Source organism: Gopherus evgoodei, unplaced genomic scaffold (genome assembly GCF_007399415.2).
Source record: "Gopherus evgoodei ecotype Sinaloan lineage unplaced genomic scaffold, rGopEvg1_v1.p scaffold_32_arrow_ctg1, whole genome shotgun sequence".
NCBI lineage: Eukaryota > Metazoa > Chordata > Testudines > Testudinidae > Gopherus > Gopherus evgoodei.
The window spans coordinates 1,092,712-1,117,281 of NW_022059994.1; the positions used below are offsets into that span (position 1 = coordinate 1,092,712).

The 24,570-nt window shown below is 48.0% G+C and overlaps 1 protein-coding gene and 1 pseudogene across 1 annotated transcript in view; one reads left to right on the top strand and one right to left on the bottom strand.

Annotated features, from left to right (window-relative positions):
* Positions 1–7,119: 7,119 nt before the first annotated feature.
* LOC115640848 (zinc finger protein RFP-like) overlaps positions 7,120–24,570 on the top strand; it is a 1,004,025-nt gene continuing 986,574 nt past the window's right edge. The window contains exon 1 of the mRNA XM_030543897.1: positions 7,120–7,559. Within this exon, the coding sequence (XP_030399757.1) occupies positions 7,143–7,559 (417 nt within the window). The 5' untranslated portion in view covers positions 7,120–7,142. The remainder of the gene's footprint in view (positions 7,560–24,570) is intronic.
* Positions 16,561–24,570, bottom strand: part of LOC115640742 — a 48,737-nt pseudogene continuing 40,727 nt past the window's right edge.

Below are 24,570 nucleotides of genomic sequence, written 5' to 3' on the forward strand. Positions count from 1 at the left end.
TGCCACTGCAGCATTTTAAGTGCAGACCTGCCCTAAGACAGGCAGGCTGCGCTGTGGCTCTGGGAGTGGCTCCTGGGTGTCTGCTGCTTGGCCAGTTCGTGTGTGTCTGGACAGTTACAGAGAAAGGCATGTAAGAGGGTTGAGAAACTCCATTCAGCTTGCATAATGCTGAGCAAGTCAGTCTTGTTCCCCTCACCATTTTATTGTGAGTCTCGCAGCACTTGGTGTTTTTCTTTAAGTCCCAGTTGTTGGAGGGGATAGATTGCAAAGGAAACTCAGGTTATATTACAGATAGTTTCTAGCATTCACATTTGCACAGAAAAGCATGAAAACAGGAAGCAAAGTACATCCGGAAACCAGAAAGCAGAGAAAAATAGCTCAATATTAAAGAAGATTTTTTAAGTCACTCTCCTGATTTTGGGAGACACACAGTTTTAGAATGCTTGGGGCTGGCAAGTCTGTGATTAGAATGGCAAAGTGTGATAGCTGTAATTTATACATTTCCCATCTCTTTGCTCTACCTTAAATATCTCATATTGAGTGATTTCTCTGCTGCAGGTCTTAATGGTATGCATTCCAGGGATCACTTCTGTGTAGATTCAGATATTCGACACGCCGGCTCCCAAAGAAGGGGATGATCTTCCCAGTGAAAGAGGATGTGAAAGTAAAGATCGGCTCTCTTCCTGCTTTGGGGGCTAAGAGGTAGGCCCAGAGCAGTCTTAGGGGAGGTGAGGGCCCAGTACTGATTCTCTGTACTTTGCAAAGCCCAGATCCCCTCCTCTGGTGTACAGCTTATCGCTCCCTCATGTATCACAGACTCTTTGGCAATGCCCAAAACCCAAAGACGTTTGTTCCCCACCTCCACTTCCCAGTAACATTTCCCTGAGGTGAAGCTCTTAGAGCCCAGCACACAGGCAGCAGAGTGAAACCTGTGCTCCAAAAATTCTGTATGTTTGTATTTGTAGATCACACTCTCTTCTCTGGACAGGAGGGAACAAGGATTTGCCAGGTCTGGATCCGGAGTGGCCTGCACTGCAAGAGGAGAAAGAGAGACAGGAGGAGCGTGTTAAGATCTGTCCACACTGCAGGGCTAATGCAGGCTCTTACACAGCTGCTAACCCTGATGCCCTTCCCGTCCAGATACAAAAATATGTGGCCTGAGTTCAGTGGTGCTTTCAAACCAGCATAGGCACCGACTCCGTGGGTGCTCCGGGGTTGGAGAATGGAGTGGGCTGCACTGCTGGAGAGACACCAGGCTCTCTGGCACAATGGGAATTAAACTTCTCGGTGGCACTAAACGTCTGCACAAGTTGGATGCATAAAGTCCATCCAACACACGACAATGATTTGAGGGAGGGAACATGGTAGAGGTTAGAAGCCAGGACTCTATTCCTCGCTCTGCTACTGACTTGCTGTGTCACCTCAGGCATGTCTCTGACTATTTCCGTGCTTTAGCTTCCCTTTTTATCCAATGGGCAAAAAAGATGCTGGGCATTCAGATGCTGTTGCTGGGCGACCGTACAAGGACATAGGTAGGTAGCTAGCTATGGGAGCAGACGAGAATCCCTTCCTCAGCCTCCAGCAGTGCTCATGGGAAAAGGAGGGGGAAAACATGACACAGTTGTGAGCATGGTGCTTGAATGAAACCCTCTTGTACCACAGGGAGCATGTCTGACTGCCAGGGAGAGACCATGGTTCTGTAACAGATGGACCTATCCTCCATGAATTTATCTAGCAATGGCTATTAGCCAGGATGGACAGGGATGGTGTCAGAAGCTGGGAATGGGCGACAGAGAATAAAAATATAAGAACGGCCAGACTGGGTCAGAACAAAGGTCCATCCAGCCCAGTATCCTGTCTTCCGACAGTGGCCAATGCCACATGCCCCAGAGGGAGTAAACCTAACAGGTAAAGATCAAGTGATCCATCCCCTGTCACCCATTCGCAGCTTCTGGCAAACAGAGGCTAGGGACACCATCTCTGCCCATCCTGGCTAATAAGAATGGATCACTTGATTACCTGGTCTGTTCATTCCCTCTGGGGCACCTGGCAATGACCACTGTCGGAAGGCGGGATATTGGCCTAGATGAACCTTTGTTCTGACCCGGTATGGCCGTTCTTATGTTAAGATATATGATCCCTTCTAGCCTTGGAGCCCATGACTCTGTATTGGTAAACATCTCTCTTGTTTCAATTCAGAAGCTTATAAAAAATTAATCCTGAGATTTTAATTGATAATTGTTGCAGGAAAATATCCTCATGGAAACTTACCCTCTTTCTCTGCCTTTGAGATCAGAAAGCTCAGTTGATAGGGCAGGGTCTCTGGAGAAAGAAAAGAACAGAAAAGATGTGATTTCTCCCTTTCTGGTAGGAAAATAGCCTCTACCCCGATATAACGCTGTCCTCAGGAGCCAAAAAATCTCACCATGTTATAGGTGAAACCACGTTATATCAAACTTGCTTTGATCCGCTGGAGCCTGCAGCCCTGCCCCCACCCCCTGCGTAGCACTGCTTTACCGTGTTATATCCAAATTTGTGTTATATCGGGTTGCGTTATATCAGGGTAGAGGTATATATGGGCCCGTGGTGCCTGGGCTCCAGCAAATTCAGGGCTGGGGACGGGGTGGCTTCACCATTGTTCAGGGCTAGGTCTCCTCCAGGGCCGTCCTTAGGATTTATGGGGCCCTACGCAGCATTATTAAACGGGTGCCCCTATGCCGGATGGCAGCCCAAGCTCACAGCCTGGTGTGGGAGGGGGAGGAGGGACTTGACAACAAAGGATAATGAGATGCCCGGCCTGCCTCGTGGTGGCAGAGAGTCTCAGTTCCCCGCAGAGACTTCTATGCACTCTCCCTCATGCAGAATGGACATGAAGAAAGTACCTAATTAAAAGCACTAAAATTTGGGAATAAAAAATGTCCATCACAGGTTTTTTGATATGCCCTGAAGTTTGTCAGAGATTTATTTGCAAAAACTTCATAGTAAGGGTGAGTCAGCTGTCCTGCTGAATACAACATTATATATAATGGAAGACATGATGCAGCTCTTCTCTGTTTTACATTTTCTTCATCAGTATTTCTAAGTTGAATTTATATTTTAAATGTACTCAAATCTTAAGCCAGCATTCCAGATTACTACATATTTAACTCACTGAAACAAAGACATTCTTTTAAATTAATCAGAGAGGTTTAGTGTGTTCATAACAATGTTCATTGCTTTTAGAAAAAGGGAACAGTAATTTACTTTGTGTGATCTCCATAACAAGAGACATGGTTATGAAATTTCACCAACTTTAAAAAAATATGTTTCCAAAGATTTTAGGTATAACAAGGATTTTGTCTTACTAAGGTACTGATTTTGCTGGAGGGTTCTTTTAAAACTAGTTTGTTGGATAGTCAGAAGTAAAGAAAGGGAACTCTTTGTCCAGCTATCTGGAAGGGAAGGACTGTTGTCCTTTTAAGGGCTCTCTTCAGTGGGAGTGGGGGAGAGGTGGTGAAGGGATGGACAGATAGGACAGGAAGACTTGGAAGCACTTTTTTATTTAACTATAGTAATTAAAATGTGTATTTTAGATAAGGGAGGTCTTTTGAAGGATTTATTTAAAAACCTATGTGTGAAGATCCACACATTTAAGGCTAAAGATGATTGTGCATCTAAAACTCTATGCAAGCATTTTTTAGAAATCTGATTTTATAATCTTCACCAGCTCACTAATGAAATATTTTTAAAGCAAATTTTAAACTAAGGTCCTGTAGAGCACAACTGTTTTTGTCAGTAAAGTCAGAAACTGACAGTATAAAAATTTATTTGGGCATAAGCTTTCGTGGACATCTGATGAAATGAGTTCTAGTCCACAAAAGCTTAAGCCCAAATAATTTGTTAGTCTTTGAGGTGACACAAGGACTCGTCCTTGTTTTTGCTGATACAGACTAACAGGACTACCACTCTGAAACCTGTCAGTATATACCTTGGGGTTGGCAAATGCCTGTTAAATGGCTTTATTACCCCTTGAATGTCTCTTTAACAGTTTCAATGTTGTGCTAATAGGTCTGGCAGGCTGGAGGTTTTTTCACTTTTAAATACTAGATTCCCTCCCAAGGAAGACTCACCAGGCTAGAGCAGCCATCTGTGGGAGCCTGCAGGAAGGGTCAGAACAGGGATAGGAAAACAAGAGGCTGGACACTAAGACCCAGTGGTGCCCCAAATTTTCAGGTGCCTTACGCAGCTGCCTATGTTGCCTATGCCTAAGGACGGCCCTGGTCTCTTCCCCCGGCCCTGCCTGCCATCCCTGCGCACCTCCCCTGAGCATCAGTGCCTGCCCCGGGTAGTGGGCGGTTGCCCCCTGCAGCTCCACGCTGCGCTCCCTGGCTGGCCACCTCTGCTGCTGGCTACGAAGGAGCAGCGCCAGGGCCAGGCTGAGGTGGCTGCTACACCTGTGGAAGGAGGAGGTGCATGGCAGCCCCACCCCCTGAGCAGGTAACTTCAAGTTGACTCCAGGTGGGGGGCTTATCCAGGCTGGACCTTCTGAGCAGCAGTCTGGGGAGGGAGGGCTTGGGTGAGTGTAGTGCCAGGAGGCAAGATGAGGGGGACCGCTCCCCTAGAACTCACTGCTGCTGGCAGGGAGAGGGCTGCGGGGAGTCCTCTCTGGCCCTCAGCCCTGGGGCAGCCTGCCTGCTGCACCCCAAACTCCTCATTCATGGCCCAGCCCCACACCCCGCCCACACCCCATCTCTCTGTCCCAGCCCAGAGCCCAAACCCAGCACCCAAACTCCCTTCCAGAGCCCACACCCAGAATCCAGCACCCCAAACCCCCTCCCGCACCCCAATCGCCTTCCCCAGTCCAGAGCCCGCACTCAGCACCCCCCCCCCCACAGCCTGCACCCAGGACCCCAAACCCCCTCCCACACCCAGCACCCCAATCGTCCTCATGCACCCCCTTCTGCACCCCAATCCCCAGCCCAGGGCCCGCACCTAGTACCCAAACTCCCTCCCAGAGCCTCCACCCCTCCCACACCCAAACTTCCTCCCAGAGCCTTAGGCAGGTGGGGTGGGGGGGGAACTGGACCTGTTCTGAGCATCACCAAAAATTATACAACCCTGCCTGGGGGAGAGAGGAGCTCCCCACTCCATTGAGCCCTCGGTTTCTCCCCTGAGACTGATGAGAAAGGGGCCAATCAGCAGAGAAGTTGCTAGTTATATTTGTGTGTGACAAGGAGACCTGCCCCACTATGGACCAGGCCGAGATCCCGGCACATTCCAACCCGGCCCCTGAGCAACCGCATATGGACTTTCAGGCACTTCCCAGATAGGTGCGATTTGGCTTATTAAACTTGAGCCAACCAGCTGTGGAAGCTGCTGGGGAGGAAGCTCGTTCACCAGCTCAGAATCCAAACAGACTCTTTTTTAGTGTATTTCCCCACCAGATCAGGAGCAGGGACTGGCAGAGATTGTGGGTGAGGGAGAGATGTTTGTTTCTCTGTTTCTCATCTCTTCCTCCCAAGGGGTCTGATTAGAAGCAGCGGTCACAGGTGGAGAAGTTTCTCTAGGGAACACAAACAGACCAGGAGAGGGGAAGGGCTGTGGTCAGCTGGGCCCTGAACAAAGAAGGTGACTGCATTCAAAGGCAGGCTGAGCATTGTACATCAGGCCTGAGAAAATAATCTGTTTTCAGTCTCACCATGTACTCGATTCCTGTCCACTGTGATCACTCGACTCTGCACAGGGCTGGCCCAGTGATTGTGGGAGGGTCAGTCAGAGGTTTATTAGACAAACTTTACTGATGTATTTTCCCTGCGTGTGTCTTTGTCTTTATCCTCCTGTGATGAGGTGTGCATAGCCCATGCTAGGCAAGGAAGAGTTAACCCAACACTATGGATGGTGGAAGTCGCACCCCTCAGACCATGCTGGAAATGTGCTAAGTGGTTCCTCAGTATAAAAGGGAGCAGCCCAGCTCATTCGAGGCTGACCACCCAGGAGGGAGGACATGTGGCAGAGGATCCTGCCCAGGAGTGGACTCGGAAGCCTAGGGAACTACCCTCACTGAAGATCTTGGAGACCCCAATGACGTACAGACCCTGGCTTCAGGGGACACGGTAGGAAGTGGCCCAGGGAGGTGGTGTGAGTGGTATCTCCCACCTGAGGAAGGTCAGCGTGTTGCGGTAGAACCCCAGCTGACTGGGAGGTGACCGCACTCACTGCTGACTGGGCCTTGGGCCAGGACCCAGGGGAGCAGGGAGGGCTCAGGGCCCCCTATCCCGGCCGGCAGTCACTCCCTGGCCACTGAGTCATGCAGCTCTCAGCCTAGGGATAGTTGGGTAGATTATAACAGGGGTAGCATCACAACCGCGCCGTGCCCCCAAAGGGGATGGGGTTTGCATACACCGTGACACCTCCTTTCCCAGGCTCCTAATGCAGACAAAAAGTCTGGTCTGGTGGTTTAACTCTTCACTTGGAAGACCCAGATTCAATTTCCTGCTCTGTAACAGTCTTCCTGTGTGGCTTCAGGCAGCCACTTCTCTGCTCTGCGCTGAGTGTTCTCCTCTTTGAAATGGGGTCACAGCACTTCACCACCTCGTAGCACTGTTTTGAGGCTAAACACATGTTACAGGGATGGAAGGCAGATAAGGACCTTCAATAGTCAGAAGTGCAGCTGTTTCTTTTCCACATCAAATCACGCCTTTCGGGCTCATGGCGTAGTAGAAAAGGTTGAGAACGTGACCAGAGTGAAACTTCATCACTCAGAAACAAAAGAAACAGTTTGTTTTCTGGCCTGAGTTCTCCAGCTAAGGTCTAAGAACATAAATATAAAAAAAAACATTCTCCTTTATCTTTTTAGATAAAAATTAAGATCTTTTCCCTGCTTCTGCAGGCTCAGCATCACAGGGGGACAGGGATGCCCCAGTCAAATCCCACTGACCCGTCACACAAGCTAAAGAGCTGACTGGAGGACCAGAGCCCCAGTGGTACTTTTTTCACTAAAGCCTCCAGGGCTGAAATTCACAAGGGGCTTATTCCTGCTTAACCAACAGCACAAGTCAGTTCCAGGAAGGGAAACACCCAGGTGTTGCTGCAGGTGGGGCATAGTGTGAACTCAGAAAATTGAAACGTACATTGTTACCCTGTGACACTGCCCAGAGGGAGCCATGGCTGCAGAGAACCCGGTGGAAAGTCTCCAGGAGGAAGCGACATGTCCCGTCTGTCTGGAGTATTTCACAGAACCTGTCACTCTGGAGTGTGGGCACAATTTCTGCCGAGTCTGCATCACCCAGTGCTGGGAGGGATCCAATACAGCCGCCTCCTGCCCTCAGTGCAGAGAAACTGTGCAGCAGAGAAACCTCAGGCCCAACAGGCAGCTGGCAAATGTTGTAGAAATCGCCAAACGGCTGAGTTTACAGGCAGCAAAGGGAACAGGAGGGGATGGGGTGTGTGAGAGACACCAGGAGACTCTGAAACTGTTCTGCGAAGAGGATCAAACCCCAATCTGTGTGGTGTGTGACAGATCCCGGGCTCACCGCGCTCACACGGTGGTTCCCATAGAGGAAGCTGCCCAGGAGTACAAGGTACCGAGTTGCTGTCCAGTCTAATGAGTAATAACTTAGGCTTTTAATTACAGCTTACTAGCATCACAAGTTGCCCGAGACAGGTGCAACTGTGTCATTCAGCTGTGTGTAGCCTTCATTGCATGAAAGAGGCTGTACAAATTAATGATACTCCAGCCTGCCAAGAAAGGCAACAGAACGATTTAAAAATTGTCTGATGTGGGAAAGTTTTCTCTGAGCAGCTGAATCTTTTCAAATCCAGCTTCCACCAGTGAACTCTGGGAGCCTCCTACAGAGTAGAAGTTATTAAATGACCAGTGAGGTTTGACTCACAAGAGCTGCCAGTCAGTCTATGTGAGAGTGCTGTATTCAGGCTGGAGAAGGGGGAGTTACAAGCTGTGTCTGTTATTACTGATTGGATCACAGTGTTTATTATGGTTATTTGCATCCCAGCAGCACCTACAGACCCCAGTTGAGATCTGATCTCGATTGTGAGAGGCCCTGCACGAAACCAGTGAGGGACAATCCCTGCCCTGAGTCATTTGCAATCTAACTGGACAAGAGAGACAAAGGATGGGAGGAGAAACCAAGGCAGAGTGAGGGGAAGTGACTAGTCCAAAGTCACTTAGTGGGTCAATGGCAGAGCTAGGTATAAATCCTGCTTTTCCAAGGCCTGGTCCAGCGTCCTAACCACTAGGATACGCTGCCTCCCTCAGCAGCACTGAGCAATGATGAAGTGTGGACAGTAGGAGGAAAAGACTCCTTGATAAAAGCCCCAGGCCCAACAGGAAGATGAGTTTTCCCACTGGATTCTGAACTCCTGTGTTGCTCCATGAAGGGTTAAACTCAGATGCTGCCGGCCTGCACTGGAGGAGATCACTGGGCTAAATGCTGTGTGGACCCCAAGCACCTTGAGTCCACACACAAAAGGGCTCTAGACAGCTCAGGTTCATGCCAAGTACCACTGGGATTTCACTGGATTGTAGCAAAACCAACCACAGGCAGGAGCTGACCGGTGTCAGTCTGACCTGTTCTGTTGTGTACATGGGCAAGGACCAACCAGAGTGGTTCCTTTAGTCTCATAATGCATCTTATGCAAATCTCCCACAATCCACTTTTTCTGGGACCTTTGCTGGGGACGGTGGGAGAGCTACCCAGAGGCCATTGCCCCGGAAAGGGGTTAGGACAGCACTAGGGCAAACCCCAGCTGTTCCTAACACAAATCAACACATCTAATGAGATTTACCCTAGTCCTTGGATCAATGCTGTCCAACTCGTCCCATCCCCAGGGGTCCAGGGCTGAAAGTCAATGGAGTTGGATTCCTTTGAGCATCCTGGCCTATATGGCTGCCCCAGAGGCTTCTGGGATTGATATCATTGTATCTTAAATCTACTCAAAACCAGCTTTATAAATTCTCCACAATGTGACACCAGTTTCCTGCCAGTTTAAATCAATGGAGAAAGTGGACGTAATAACTCAACTCTGAATATAAAACACTCCCAGTTTCCATAAATAAGGTTTCATTTCCTTGGTGTCTCTGATGTTCTATATCTAGAAGAACCCACTGTTGTACACAGTATAGTTGTAACTGTGTTGGTCCCAGGATATTAGAAAGACAAGGTAGGTGAAGTAATATCTGCTCATGGCCAGCTTCTGTGGTTGAACGACAAGCTTTCAAGCTTACACAGAACTCAGGTCTAGGAAAGAGTATGTTTCCCAGAGCTGAGCTCTGTGTAAGCTCAAAGGCTTGCCTCTCTCACCAACAGGAGTTGGGCCAATAGAAGATGATACCTTCCCTCACCTAGTCTATCTAAGAAGACTGACATATCTTGCATTTTAGGTGGAAAAACACCCCGTACAAACAGACAGTCAGCCTCAAAATAAACCCATTAAAGCATTTCTGTTTGTCAGGAAAAAATCCAGGCCCATTTGCGGACCCTGAGGGAAGAGAGAGAAAAGCTGCTGGGATTTAAAGAGGCTGTAGAGAAGAGAAACCAGGAGCATCTGGTAGGTGCCTGTTGTTCTTCACCTGCTAGAACATGGAGATGGAAGGGTTGTTTGCTGGTAGATTTCTCTGTGGCCTTGGTGAATGTGGCCTTGTGTGTGTTTCTCCATGATTATGGGATACTCTAAGTGTGTGTGTGTACACAGATGCATGTATCACAAATATTCTCTCCCCTGAAGAAAGACAACAGCACCTTCAGCAGCATCTAAGATGCATTTTAATTAATGAGGTCATTACTATTCCTTGTGGCGTTCACAAAACTTCTCCCAAACTGCACTGATTATATCCCAGTAGCTCCAGCCAGAGGCCCAATGTCTAAACAGCTGTGGTTGGTGCGGTAGCTGCAAGAGCCTGAGTGTTGGAGGCTCGCTGCTGTGTAGATGTACCTTCTGAGGCCACCAGACACAGTGTCCGAACCACGTCAGACATGGAGACATCCCTTTAAGAGACATTGGGGGCCAAATGGGAAGTTGTAAGAAAATCTTCTCCCACATGATGAGAACGTAGAGTCCAGTGCCACGATGTCAAAGATTACAGATTTTGAACCCCAGTCCATGGGTCCCAGAGGGTCACAACCCAGCAGCTCTCCAGAGCCAGCAGGGGAGGGGCTAGTGGAACTCTGGCCCACCGGAGGATCTGCCTACGAAGCTCCTGATTGGAGCAGACGTTCGGATACACCAGCAGGAGTCATGGGAGGTTGTGAAAACAACTGAGTGAACTCCTGGTCTGCTGCTGGACTGGTCCCTGACTCTGGCTTGGCCCGGCCTTTGTTCCTGGCTCAGGTTTGACCTGCAGTACTGTTATCTGACTCTGGCTTGACCCTTCACGTGGCTCACTGACTCCGACTCCAGTCCTGACCCCCAGTGTGACTCCTGACACTGATTCTGACTCAGCCTTTGGCATGACTCCTGATCTCAACTCTGTCCTCAGCCCTGGGTGAGATCCTGACTTTGACTCCAGGTCTGACTTTGTCTGTAGCTCCTGGCTTCCAACTGCAGCTCTGAGCACTAGGCCTGACGGCTCATGTCCTGGTCCCTACACCGATGTCGTCGAGATTGTAAATAAACTCTGTCTTGTGGGACTGTATGAAAGGCCTTCAGGCTTCATCCACGTTCCTGACCAGCCCTTTCCTTGTTTATTCTAGAAACAAGCGGAAACAAAGAGGCAGAAGATTGTGTCTGAATTTCAGCGACTGCGGCAGTTCCTGGAGGAACAAGAGCGACTCCTGCTGGCCCAGCTGGACAAGCTGGATGAGGAGATTGTGAAGATACAGAATGAAAATGTCAGTAAACTCTCTGAGCAGATTTCCCATCTCAGTGAGCGGATCAGTGACATGGAGGGGAAGTGTCAGAAGCCAGCGAGTGAATTCTTGCAAGCGAGACTGAGTGAGAAACATCCCAGATCCCCACACAGGGAAGGGAGGGCTCCTGAATCATAAGCAGTGGGGTCCAGCAGTCAGAGATCTCACTGTAACTCGGCGTGTGCATTCCTGACATGTGAGTGACTATTTTTCTTTACAGAGTTATAGACACAGAGATATTAGAGATCGAAAAGCCCCATTAGCTCAGCGTATTCATGGCTCTGGGTCAGGGCAGAGGCTCTTTTCCTTGTACTTGCTAAATCCCTTCCCTAGGATCCCCTGTGTGTGTCAGATGGGACTGAGATTCTTTTCTCTCTCTCCACTAGGATGTCAGAAGCACCTTGAGCAGGTATGTAGCTCTCTCTCACTCCCCCTCACACTTCACAACCCTGGAAAAGCGCTTGGAGCTGGTTAGAGCTGCATGTCCGCAGGGCTATACAGCCAAATGTGTGGGGAAAGGTCATATTTTGGATACAAGTATCTCTGATCAGCTTCATCCTCAGGTTCTCACCCTTTTATAGAGGACTCTGGAATTCTCCATTCAGTGGGAAGGACTGACCTCAAGTATTTTCTAGAAATGTCACATCCCTGGGGGACTGGCTTCCTCAGAATTGTGGGGATGGAATATGGGCCTGTCACTGCTGGGGCACTGGTCACCATTCAGCCCAGGACTGCAGTGGCCAAACTTTCCCTCCTGATATCTGTATGGAATGAACTGGGGAGAGGGGAGTTGGTGTCTCACTCTAGTTCCTAGAGGACAGATTTCTACAGCACTTTGCATGGGAACCTCATGTCCCTCAGAGCATGGAGGCCAAAGAGTGAATTCACCCTGGAGACTCAATTCCTCTTTTATCTCCAGAGCTGGTCTCTCCAGGCGAGAGCTGAAGAATATTAATGGAACCTTAAGTGGGAATGTTTCACAGCCCTGGGCTGTGTTGCACCTGCTCTGAGGCTGGGAGATGTAGATGAATTGTAACTCCAGGCCCATTAGAGCAGCGACTCAATAGTCAGAACTTATGAGTCACTACATGAAATAAAACCATGTGACATTGTTTCTGTGTAGATGTGAGAAGGGGAAATTCCAGCAGGCAGTGGAGATTTCTCCTGAACTGGAAGTGAGACTCAGTGGTTTATCCCAGAAGACTATTGCTGTAATGGAGACTCTGAGGAAGTTCAAAGGTACCAAGAAGGGGTCTAGGAGGGGAAATTGGGATGAGCCTCTGAGACTCGGGGAAGAGAATGGGTCTGGTCAATTGGTTCATAATTAGATGATGGGTCTATTTAATTGTTGGGTGAGAATGCCACACAGTTGGGGTGCAAGACACTCAGGTTGATTAATTCAAACCTTTATTTCTATCAAAAGCATGCCTTGCAATTACAATTACTGTTAAAGAAAGAAATCACTCATAGACTTTAAGGCCAGAAGGGACCATCATGATCATCTAGTTTGACCTCCTGCTCGTTGCAGGCCTCAGAACTTCGCCCACCCACTCCTGCAATTGACCCCTAACTTTTGGCTGAGTTACTGAAATCCTCAGATCAGGGTTTAACAACTTCAAGATACAGAGAATGCACCATTTATTCTAGTATCAGAGGGGTAGCCATGTTAGTCTGGATCTGTAAAAGCAGCAAAGAGTCCTGTGGCACCTTATAGACTAACAGACGTTTTGGAGCATGAGCTTTCGCGGGTGAATACCCACTTCGTCGGATTCATGTAGTGGAAATTTCCAGGGGCAGGTATATATATGCAAGCAAGAAGCAGGCTAGAGATAACCAGGTTAGTTCAATCAGGCCTCATCCTCCTTGATTGAACTAACCTCGTTATCTCTAGCCTACTTCTTGCTTGCATATATATACCTGCCCCTGGAAATTTCCACTACTTGCATCCGATGAAGTGGGTATTCACCCATGAAAGCTCATGCTCCAATACGTCTGCTAATCTATAAGGTGCCACTGGACTCTTTTTGTTCCATTTATTCTAGGTTAATATCTGCTAACTATCCATGCCTCATAGTGCAGAGGGAAGTGAAAAACCCACAGGCTCTCTGCCAATCTGACGTTTGGAAAAATTCCTTCCCAGCCCCAAATATGCTGGTCAGTTGGACACTGAGCATTTTGGCACGACCCAACAGCCAGACACTTGGCAAAGAATTCTCTATAACTCAGAGCCCTCCTCATCTACTGCCCCATCACCAGCCACTGGGATATTTGCTGCTTGCCATCGCATATAGAAAAGTGTTTTCCAGTTCCCTTCTTCTGGGGCATAGGCAGGTCATGGGGGATTTCTCCTATGAAGGTCTGACTATCCCGTACAATGTCTGTCATATTATACACATCCAAATTACATATTTATCAGTTCTTTTCCAATCACCTTTGAGTGTTATTTAATATTCATATCTTATATAACTCATACAATTCACATGCATGAACTTTCTTATTGGCAGGACTTTGTGCTCCAAGATATTTTCATGTTATTCTCTTTTCTCATCGATTTATTACCGCCAATTATGCGTAGCTCACTTTGACTCTTTCCTCCACATAGGGATTTTAGGACTTTGCTTTCCAATGCTGGGCAGTACGTTTTGGGTGTCTGTTCTCCTTAAGCATATTGTGTGGTCACAATACCTTTGTGTCCCACATAGCAACTTAGGAACACATCACTTGATATGAAGGTCACAACACTTCCCTTATGTCAAGCAAACTGCTCACCAGGCCAAAGCCAAGTCAATCAGATGGTATGATGGATAGCCTAATTTTGGCAATTAATTCATCTTTGATTATTAGTAGGTAAATATGCCCAATGGTCTGTGATGGGATGTTAGATGGGGTGGGATCTGAGTTGCTACAAAGAATTCTTTCCTGGGTGCTGGCTGGTGAGTCTTGCCCGCATGCTCAGGGTTTAACTGATTGCCATATTTGGAGTCAGGAAGGAATTTTCCTCCAGAGCAGATTGGCAGAGGCCCTGGAGGTTTTTTGCCTTTCTCTGCAGCGTGGGGCACAGGTCACTTGCTGGAAGATTCTCTGCACCTTGAGGTCTTTAAACCATGATTTGAGGATTTCAATAGCTCAGACATAGATTAGGGGTTTGTTACAGGAGTGGGTGGGTGAGATTCTGTGGCCTGCATTGTGCAGGAGGTCAGACTAGATGACCAGGGAAGTCCCTTCTGACCTTAAAGTCTATGAGTCCGTATAAATGTATTGGGGTGAATCTGGCCCATGGAGCCAACCTTTCCCCTGCCTCAATGTCCACATGGATAAAATGATTTTATTATTATTCATATTTCTGCCTATGGAGGACGAGGGCCCATCGTGCTGCTCTCTGTAGAGACGCTGAGTAAACAGACCCAACAGCTCACAACTAGAGCCAGGATTTTGCAAACTCTCAACATCCAACTAGTGGCAAAGGGACCAAAGTGGGTAAAGTTACTTTGATGTCAAAGTCTTTGTATGGTCTGGATCCAGGTTATGATAAAAGGCAGCGAGTGAATGAGACAAACTAGCTGGAATCTGAAAGGTGGGAGGGGTTGATGAGGAGAAAGTAAATCTGTTTTATGGATTATGTGTCCTGGGATGGTTGTGAGGCAGCAAGGATGCTGGTTCCATTGCTGAGAAATACCTGAATGAGAGAGGAAGGAGGTTTCAGATTAGTTTATATTAAATATGTGAGTGTGTCTCTGGGATTCTGTCTGTTTCTCTGTCATGATGAAGACTGTCTATGAGTTCAGAGTGGGGATGCTGTTATAAATATGAAAGTGTGAAATCTCGTCTCTTTTCTCCTTTCCATCGCCAGACACTCTGCCGTCTGCACTGGAAACACCAAGAGGGGAACCCCTCAGAGCACACGGACAGGGTAAAGTTGCAGGTGGAGATTGTCTTTAAATCATGAGAAAATTCCAGTGAAAACATTTTCATGAGATTGTAGCTAAAGTTACTGACCAAACCAACACCGACCACAACACACACAGCCCTATAAATAAACACATTAAACAGGGAGGAGATCCCAGGCTGAAGTCACACAAACACTCCTGACACCAACTTTGGCGCTGCGTTCATGCCCAAACAGATGAATAGAAATTGTGGCACTGAGCATCACCCAAACAGAGCTCTCTGCCCTAAGGGCTGCGACATCCCTCTGCTCTACCCTGGTGCAAAAGGTTTCTCCATAGCTCTTCTCCAACATCCTGCCTTTCCTCTGGGCAGGGCTGGGCTCTCCCACTGGAGCTGCTCACTGCTTCCTGGATTGGGGAGACGCCTTCCCTGTGAGGCTGTCAGCTCCTCCCTTCTCTTTGGGCTGGGGCTGGGGCTTCTCCACACAATGCCATCTCCTACTCTCTGGTGTTAAGCCGCTCTTCCCCAATGCTACACCTTTCTCTCGCCGGGGAGTGGAGGCTGCATTAGGGGAGAGAGTTTCCTTCTGCTTTGGGGTTTATAGCTGGTACCTGCCTCCTCTGCTCCTTTCTCAGTCTTTAAACAGGAGGAGCTTGTTCCTGTGCACCTGGCTGCTGGGCAGCGGAGTTCAAACCAGTGATCAGAGTGGGTCACAATGGGGCATTGTGGGACACCTCCTGGAGGCCACTTAAGCTGGTGTAGGCACCGCAGCGTCTACACTGCCACTGTTTTGACCTATGTTGACATAAGTGCTGCACCTCTCTTGGAGGTGGAGCTATTCAGTCGACATAGCAGGTGAGTTATGCTGGTGGAAGGCACACTGTAGTATGCAGTATGCTGACATTATTAGGTCGGTGTAAGCTGCCTGACTTTGACCTAACTCTGAAGTATAGACCAGGCCTTAGTTGCTTAAGTCCCTTTGTGCATCTGAGCCGCTCTCTTTGCAGATCAGTAAACTGGAAAGTTGTGTAAAGGATAGGGGGGAAATGACATCTAATTATATCCATTTATTGGCGTTCAGAGGCACAGTTTTAAGTTATGATCTTGAAGACCAAAAAGAAACAAAAGGGAAGGAAGTTCAAGACCAGAAGATAGAAATAAACTTTATTCTGCAAATTTTCTCATCTGAATCTACAGCACCCAAATAACTGAACAGAGCAAAATCGGAGCATTGAGGTAGGGAACTTGGGGGTGGGTGTGCAGAACATCACTATGCTTGTTACATTCATAAGTAAAGAGCAGAGGACTTTGATGGATGACCCTGATTGAGTCAGAACTTAGGTCAGGTCTACACTGTAAACTTACTTTGGTATAACTGTCACTCAGGGGTGTGAAAATCCACACCCCTGAGTGACACAGTCATACTAACAGAACTCCCGGTGTAGACAGCAGTACATTGACAGGAGAGCTTCTCCCGTTGCCCTAGCTACCGCCTCTTACAGAGGTGGATTAATTACACTGATGGGAGAAGCTCCCCGGTCGGCGTAGCAGCGTCTTCACTTAAGTATTACAGTGGCACCAGTATGTTAGTGCCGCTGCAGCATTTTAAGTGCAGACCTGCCCTAAGACAGGCAGGCTCTGCTGTGACCCTGGGAGTGGCTCCTGGTTGGCCAGTCTGCGTGTGCCTGGAGGATCACAGAGTTACAGAGACAGGCATGGAAAAGGGTTGAGAAATTCCTGTCACCAGTATAATGCCGAGCAATTCAATCTTGTCCTCTCTCATCACCAATTTATTGTCAGTCTCGCATCACTCGGTGTTTTTCTTACAGTCCCAGCTGCTGGAGTGGATAGATTTGAGGGAGCGCAGATTACATTACAGATACATTTCCAGCCTTCATGTTTGTGTAGAAAAGTCTGAAGACTGGAAACAAGAACATCCAGAAAGGTCAGAAACCAGAAGGCAGTGAAAAATAACGTAATATTAAAAAAGATTAAGACAAACATGATTTTGGGGAGCCTGACACATCATTTTCATATGTTTAAGGCTGGCAATGTGTGATAGCCATAATTTATCTATTCCCCACATCTTTGCTCTTTTTTAGATATCTCATATTGAGAGTGATACCCACACCTCTGTCATGGTTTTAATTGAATACATCATAGGGATAAACAAGAAATTGTTTCTGATATTCGACACGTCGGCTCCCAAAGAAGGGGATGATCTTCCCAGTGAAAGAGGATGTGAAAGTAAAGACTGGCTCTCTGCCAGAAGATGTAATGTCATAAAATGTAACTTTCTCCCCTTCATAATCCAGATAAACCCCAATGTTACTGGGTCTACGATGTAGGCCCAGAGTAGTTTTAGGGGAGGTGAGGGCCCAGTACTCATTCTCTGTGCTCTGCAAAGCCCAGATCCCCTCCTCTGGTGTACAGCTTATCGCTCCCCCATGTATCACAGACTCTTTGGCAATGCCCAAAACCCAAAAATCTTTGTTCCCCACCTCCACTTGCTAGTAACATCTCCCCGAGGTGAAGCCCTTATAGCCCAGCACACAGGGAGCAGGGTAAAACCTGTTCTGTGGCACTAAATATCCTGTGTCTTGGTATTTCTGTGTCACACTCTCATCTCTGGACAGGACGGGACAGGGAATTGCCAGGTCTGGATCCGGAGCGGCCTGCACTGCAAGAGGGGAGAGAGGGACAGAAGGAGAGTGTTAAGGTCTGTCCTCAATGCAGAGTTAACCCAGGCGCTTAGTCAGCTGCTAACTCGAATGCCCTTCCTGTAGAGATGCATAAACACCTCATCTGAGTTCAGGGGTGCTTTCCACCCAGCATAGGCACTGACTCTCTGAACTCACCAGCAGGTCCTGTGATTAGCTCCTCCCCTTCTCCCCACAGCAGCCCCCACCTGCTGACGGGCCCCAATCAGCTCCTCCCCCTCCCTCCAGGTGCCTTCCTCTTGCCACGGATCTGCTGTTCAGAGGTGGGCAGGAGGTTCTGAGGGTGAGGGAGAGGAGCAGGGTCAGGAAGAGGCGGGGGAGGGGGCAGAAGGGAACAGGGCAGGAAGAGATGGGGTAGGGGTAGGGGTGGGGGCTTGGGGGCAGGGCCTGGGGCAGAGCGAGGATAAAGCAGCCCCGTGGGAACTGGGGAAGTCGGCACCTCTGTGCAGGCTAAACCACTCCAGTGTTGAGAGTCAGAGAATCTGAGGCCAGAAGGGAACCAGGTCATCTAATCTGACCCCCGTATAGCACAGGCCACCAACCCCACCCAGCGCCCACCTAACCCAACCCCCAACATTAGCCCAAAGCACGACAGCCCCTTCCAGGCAGAGCTCAACCCTGGCGCAGACTAGGACCATTTCTCATGCTCCCCAGTAGCCCCGGGCTGGCTGGGGTGGGCCCTGACAGTCAGTCTTGGGGAGCTGCCTGTTGGCTGAAGCTGAGCAGGAAAGTCCCTGTTGTTCCCGCCAGGCATCTAAGAGGTACTGTTTGGGGCGGGAGGGTGACAAACTGGGATTTTTTGGTAATTGTTTTTAGGAAGCCTGTATGTGCCTCAGTTTCCCTATATGCAGTGGGTGAAAAGGGAGTGTTTGCTCTTGGGACAGGCTTAGCTGTCCATGTCACTGTCTGCAGCCTGAGGTCCTCAGAAGACAATGGCAAGTCCAATTGCACTGGGAATTAGCCTTCTCGGTGGCACTAATTGTCCACAGCACCGGGATGTTTAAAGTCCATTCAGTGCACTACACTCATTTTGGGGAGGGAGCATGGTCTAGAGGTTAGAAGCCAGGACTCCTGGGTTCTATTCCTCACTCCGCTACTGACTTGTTCTGTGACCTCAGGCATATCCCTTCCTCTTGCTGCATTCCAGCTTCCCTTTATGTCAAATGGCCATAAAAGATGCCAGGTATTCAGATGCTGTTGCTGGGGGCCATGAAAGGACACAGATAGATGACTATGAGATCAGAAGAGAACTCCTTCCCCAGCCTCCAGTGGTGCTCAAGGGACAAGGAGGGGGACACAACACGGTTGTGGTGTTCAGTAATCCTGCTGGGAGCACGCTGCTTGAATGAAACCCTCTTTATCCAGGGTTCTGTATCACAGAGCTTCTGCCATGCTCCTCCTTCCTGTCTGGGAAGCCCAACCACTGAAAAGTACAGTTCCCAGTACCACAGGGAGCACCAACCCCCAGGGAGAGACAATGCTCCTTGAACTGATGGACCTATCTTCCATGAATTTATCCACCAATGGTTATTAGTATCCTGTCTTCCGACACTGGCCAGTACTAGGTGCCCCAGAGGGAATGAAGAGAACAGGTGATCATCAAGTGATCCATCCCCTGTCACCCATTCCCAGCTTCTGGCAAACAGAGGCAAGGGACACCATCCTTGCCTATCTTGGCTAACAGCCATTCATGGACCTGTCCTCCAGAAATTTAGTTAGTTAAAAAAAGAAGTCTGTTATGGTCTTGGCCTTCACAACATCCTCTGGCAAGGAGTTCCACAGGTTGACTGTGTGTTGCGTGAAGAAATACTTCCTTTTGTTTGCTTTAAATCTGATGCCTATTAATTTCATTTGTTGACTCCTAGTAATTATGTTATGAGAAGAAGTAAATAACACTTCCTTATTTACTTTCTCCACACCTGTCATGATTTTATAGACCTCTGTCATATCCCCTCTTAGTTATCTCTTTTCCAAGCTGAAAGGTCCCAATCTTATTAATCTCTCCTCATATGGCAGCTGTCCCACACCCCTAATTGTTTTGGTTGCCCTTTTCTGAACCTTTTCCAATATATCTTTTTTGAGATGGGGCAACTACATCTGCACACAGTATTCAAGATGTAGGTGCACCATGGATTTATAGAAAGGCAACATGATATTTTCTGTCTCTTTCCTAATGATTCCCAAAATTCTGTTTGCTTTTTTGAATGCTGCTGCAGTCCGGATTCTCTGCCTGGTTCAGTACTGGCTTGAGCATGGTCTCCCCCAAGGGAGCTCCCACCAGCTGGGGATGGATGGAGCCCAGCACATGAGTCCATGCTCCTGACACTAGGGGAGGATAGCACAGGAGCTGGTGGGAGATGCTTCCTTAACTCTTTATTTCCCAGTTTTCTGAGGTTGAAATACAGGTTGCTTTCATCTTCTGGAAAAGTACAAGGCACTGATGGTCAACCTGCACTCTGTGCTAATGACGTTTTCCAGCAGCGAAGCTTGTCTTTCAGATAAAAAATAAAAATAAAAGGAAATTTCTAGTCCTTATAATTACTGAGAGAAGAGCAAAATGTGACCTGAATATACCCTACTTTCCAATTGTAAATAGTATGTGCACGTTGATACATCACAAAATGGGAATGGGCGACGGGATGGATCTCTGGATGATCCCCTGTTCTGTTCATTCCCTCTGGGGCACCAGGCATTGGCCACTGTTGGAAGACAGGATAGTAGGCTAGATGGACAATTGGTGGGACCCAATATGGCCGTTCTTATGATATAATGATTCCTTCTAACCTTGGGATCCATGACTCTGTATTGGTGGAAACCTCTTGTTTGAATTCAGAAGCTTCTTCTAAAAAATGAATCCTGAGATTTTAAGTAATAATTGTTGGAGGATAATAACGTCATGAAAACTTACCCTCTTTCTCTGCCTTTGAGATCAGAAAGTTCAGTTGATAGGGCAGTGTCTCTGGAGAAAGAAAAGATCAAAGGAGAACTGATTTCCCCCTTTCTTGCAGGCAAATCGCCTCATGAAAACGGGGCTGGATTCACAAAGAAACTTAGGCAAGGTGACACTCAGCATCACAACATCCAACTTTTAGGCACCTAGAACGCCATTGTGATTCACAAAGCCTGAGTCAGGCTCCCTGTACCATGAACAGGGAGAGAGATGCGCCTTGGAATGAGATTCACAAAAGTCAGCATGCTAGGCAACTCCCTGCTTACGCCAGCCAGTGGGAAATGCCAAAGTGCTGGGGATGGCGGTGCGTGGGGGGTGTTAAGCCCTGGCCATCTCAGGGAGTTCGGCGACTGAGTCTTGGCAGCACCGTAGGTGCCTCCCTCTGTGTGGGATTCTCAGCTGCGAGCCCTCTCTTGGTTTCCGGTGCCTGTGCCATTTTTTTTGGCAAGAAGCCTGCATGGGTGAAGAAAACCCACCTTGCTCATAACTTTTACCCCAGTGGTTGGAGCACTCAGCTGGCCTTGGGGAGACCCCTGGTTCAAGTTTACCCCATGCCACAGAGGGAGCAGGGATCTGAAATGGGATCTACCGCGTCTCAAGGAATGCCCTAACCTCTGGGCTGCAGGATTTTCTGATGCAGGGTGCCCACATGCTCTCCAGGGGGAGAGGTTCCATTGGGGATAATCAATAATTAATTGGGCCAGAGGGCAGAAAGAAGTCACAAGAACATCTCTGTAGCCGGGTGGTTAGAGCACGCCCTTGGGAGGTGGGAGACCCAGAAGCCTTTCCCTCTGCTCAATTATTTATATGCAGTGGATCAGATTCAAAAGTGGAGACAAAGGCCACATTGGACCCCTGTTGGAATTTCTTCTTCGCCAAGGAACAAGGGATTTGAACTGGTGGTCTCCCACATCCCATCTCTTAACCCTAATCACAGAGCTATACATGATAAGGGTACTTGCCTTTCCCTAGGGCCTGGTTCTTTTGGGAAAATTCACATATAGGACCTGAGCCAGTAAGTGTGCTCGGAGCAGGCATCTCAGATTAGGCCCTGTATGTGAGCTAGGAGGAGGAACGCCTGTCTTTCCCCAGTTCATGTAGCTCTCTGGGGCTTATGTGTCTGGACCGCTAGACTAGAATTGCAGTGCGGATGCACAGAAGCAGAAACACAGATGCCTAGGGAACATTTACCGCAAAAATAGAGGTGATGAGTGATTTTAGGCAGCTCAGCAGGGGGCTTTGTGAATCGAAGTGTGGTCTTATTCTGGGATTCAGGTGCCTAAAATGGCAGGTAGACCCCCTAGTCCTTTTGTGAATCTAGCCCTCACCCTGTCTCTCTGCCTTTGGGCTCAGAAGTCAGTTCAGAGGGCAGGGTCTCTAGAGAAAGGAAGGACTGGAGAGGTGATTTCATGTTGTATTAACTCTGGTGACATTCCTACTGTTAATTAATGTAACTGTGCTTGAGAGAGACAAGTTTTGGAGCTTACTCAGAGCTTTTCTTCAGGTCTGTGTAGCTCAAAAGTTTGTCTGTCACCAACAGGAGTTGGTCCAATAAAAGCTGTTACCTCCCCCATCTTGTCTAATATCCTGGGACTGACACGACTACAGCAGCACTGCATGAAACGATGCTGTAATTCTGAGACAGCCCAAAGGAAAAGACCATAGATTGAGAGGCAGATTCGAATGGGGAGACATTTCCAGCAAGACCAAACTAAAGTGAAATCACCATCCAAAATACACATCTTGCTCTTTTCCATCTCTCACCTTCCTCCAAGATTCCCTAAGCACTGGGCGGCATTCATTAATTAGCACAACAAGATAGGTTGGCCACTATTTCCTCCTTTTGACAGATGGAGGAACTTGAGGTACAGACTGGGATTTTCAGAAAAGCTGAGGCCATGTAATGGCCAACTCCTATTGACGGTCAGAGAGAGAGAGAGAGAGAGATGGGTGTCTAAATCCCGTAGGTCCGTTGGAAAATCCCAGGCATGGAGGTTACATTCAACATTTTCTATAATATCTGGTGACTGTGTGTCTCAAATTCTGAGTGACCCATTTTGACACCATGAGCTGGGTCTGAGACAATCCAAGTGGAGGCCTGGAGAACTGGCATCAGCCCTGAGCCCTCCGCATCCCACCCACAAAGATGTCTAGCTGGGACGAGCTGAGAACTAATAGGCCAGAGTCAATCTCCTTCCACAGTCAGAGGCGTATCTCGATGTATCATCACCGTAGCACGAACCCAGATAAATGTTAAGTTACCTTTGAATTTCTTCAGAGCCTCCTGCAGACAAACATTTCTTTGGGAAGAGACGCCGACTCTCTCTCTCAGGTCCTCTGGCACGGCCACTGGTTTCTCGAACTTCAGCTTCTCACACCTAGAGGGGGAAAATAAGACAAGACAGAACAAAACCAGCCATTCTAAATCTCTTCTGTCTTTTGGGAGAATGAGCTACCAGAGGCTGCTCTCTCGTGGGCTCATTGTGAGCCTCTAACTCCCACTGGTGAGTCAATTGCCCTCCTCTCTGGAGTTTTGAAATGCCTAGATCCTCAAATGGGAGGTAAAGAGAGTAAGGGGTCCACAAGCTGCCCCTCAGACAGAAGGGCATAATCTCATGGGAAAGGGTGCTCCAGTGGTTAAGGGGTTGCTGTAGGACTCTGGAAACCTATGTTTCACTCCCTTTTCTGCCACAGCCTCCCTGCATGACCTTCGGCAAGTCACTTAAGGCCTGATTTTAAAAGGTGCCTCCTGGGATTTTCAAAAGCACCTAACCAAGCTAGGCTCCCAACTGCCACTGATTGCAATGGGAGGTGCCTAACTTGCTTGGTGGAATTTTCCAGAGCAGGTGAGTGCCTAGCTACATGTCAGGTGTCTAAATACCCTACAAAATCTGACCCGGGGGATCCAATCCCTTTCCAACATCACGAAGCGTAAGGGGGAGTGGGAAGGAGCTACGTACCTGCTCCAGGTGCTTCTGATGTCCTAGAAGAGAGAGAGGGGAGAAGAAAAAAAAAGCTCATTCCCACGAACCAGAAGCTGGCCATCGCTCCTGCTCTGGAGAGGACTCACTTTGCCATCCCTAGTTGAGCTCGAGATGCAGTTCTGTGTAGTTGCACCTTTAAAATTCCATTCACAGACTTCAATAGAATGGGACCCTTAAGCACGCACCACGATTGTGGGTTTTCTCCTTCTAAATTCTATTGTGCCTGTGCCAATGGCACTTGCTCAAACAGACTCATCAGACACATGAATCCCGGACTTCCACATGCAACTGCTGAGTCCGGAGCATTTGCCTTTCTCAAGCTAAAAGCTCCATTTATGCAATTCTGGTCAGCAATTCTGGAAACTGGATTCATTCCCATTTCGTAATAGACCCTGCAAAGGACTTTGCTTTCCTCATCTCCCACTTCCTAGACACTGGAGTTGTGCCGTTTACTGCTTCCAGATCATTAGGGCCCTTCATTTTCCATTTTGATTCTAGTTACACACTGATAAATTCCTAGGAAAAATTACCACAACAACAAAAACAGATGGAAATCAGCGCAAAATAACTATTAGTTTTTCTAGGTAAATATCAGGTTTATTTTGGTGGATGAAAGATGGGAAAAAAGTATTCAGTAGATTAATGCTTTGAATTCCGTTCATCACTGTGGTTTACTGCAGAACTAAAACAGAGCTCAAAACACAATGCCCCCCTGAGTTTAAGAAAACAATACATCTCTAATCCCCAAATAAAACTTGTCATTTGAACCAACAGTTTACCGGTGTAGACTTAGAACTATTAGCCTATAAATAGTCACATTTGATAATTGGGCCACCCCATTTGCAGCGCATACACTCAACTTCATCCTTGTCTCCTGTTTTTGTTTCTATAACCTTTTTGAATACTTCTTTGTGTTCTGAAATGTATTCTGATACAGATTTCCATTTTCTTCCCATTTTAGTGCATCAAATCTTTAACCCATTGTCTGCTAACAGTTTGAAATATGTATGTGGTGGGTGAGCTTCATCAGTACGTTCAGATGCAGACGCACTTCAGAACTTGTGTACATGCCTGTTGGTTATTGTGTGTATCTTCTAGAACAATACGTTCTTACTTCAGCAGGCAGCTTTGCATATACACACAGAGTAATGTATTATCGTAATACAGAGATCTCGTGCAATGGA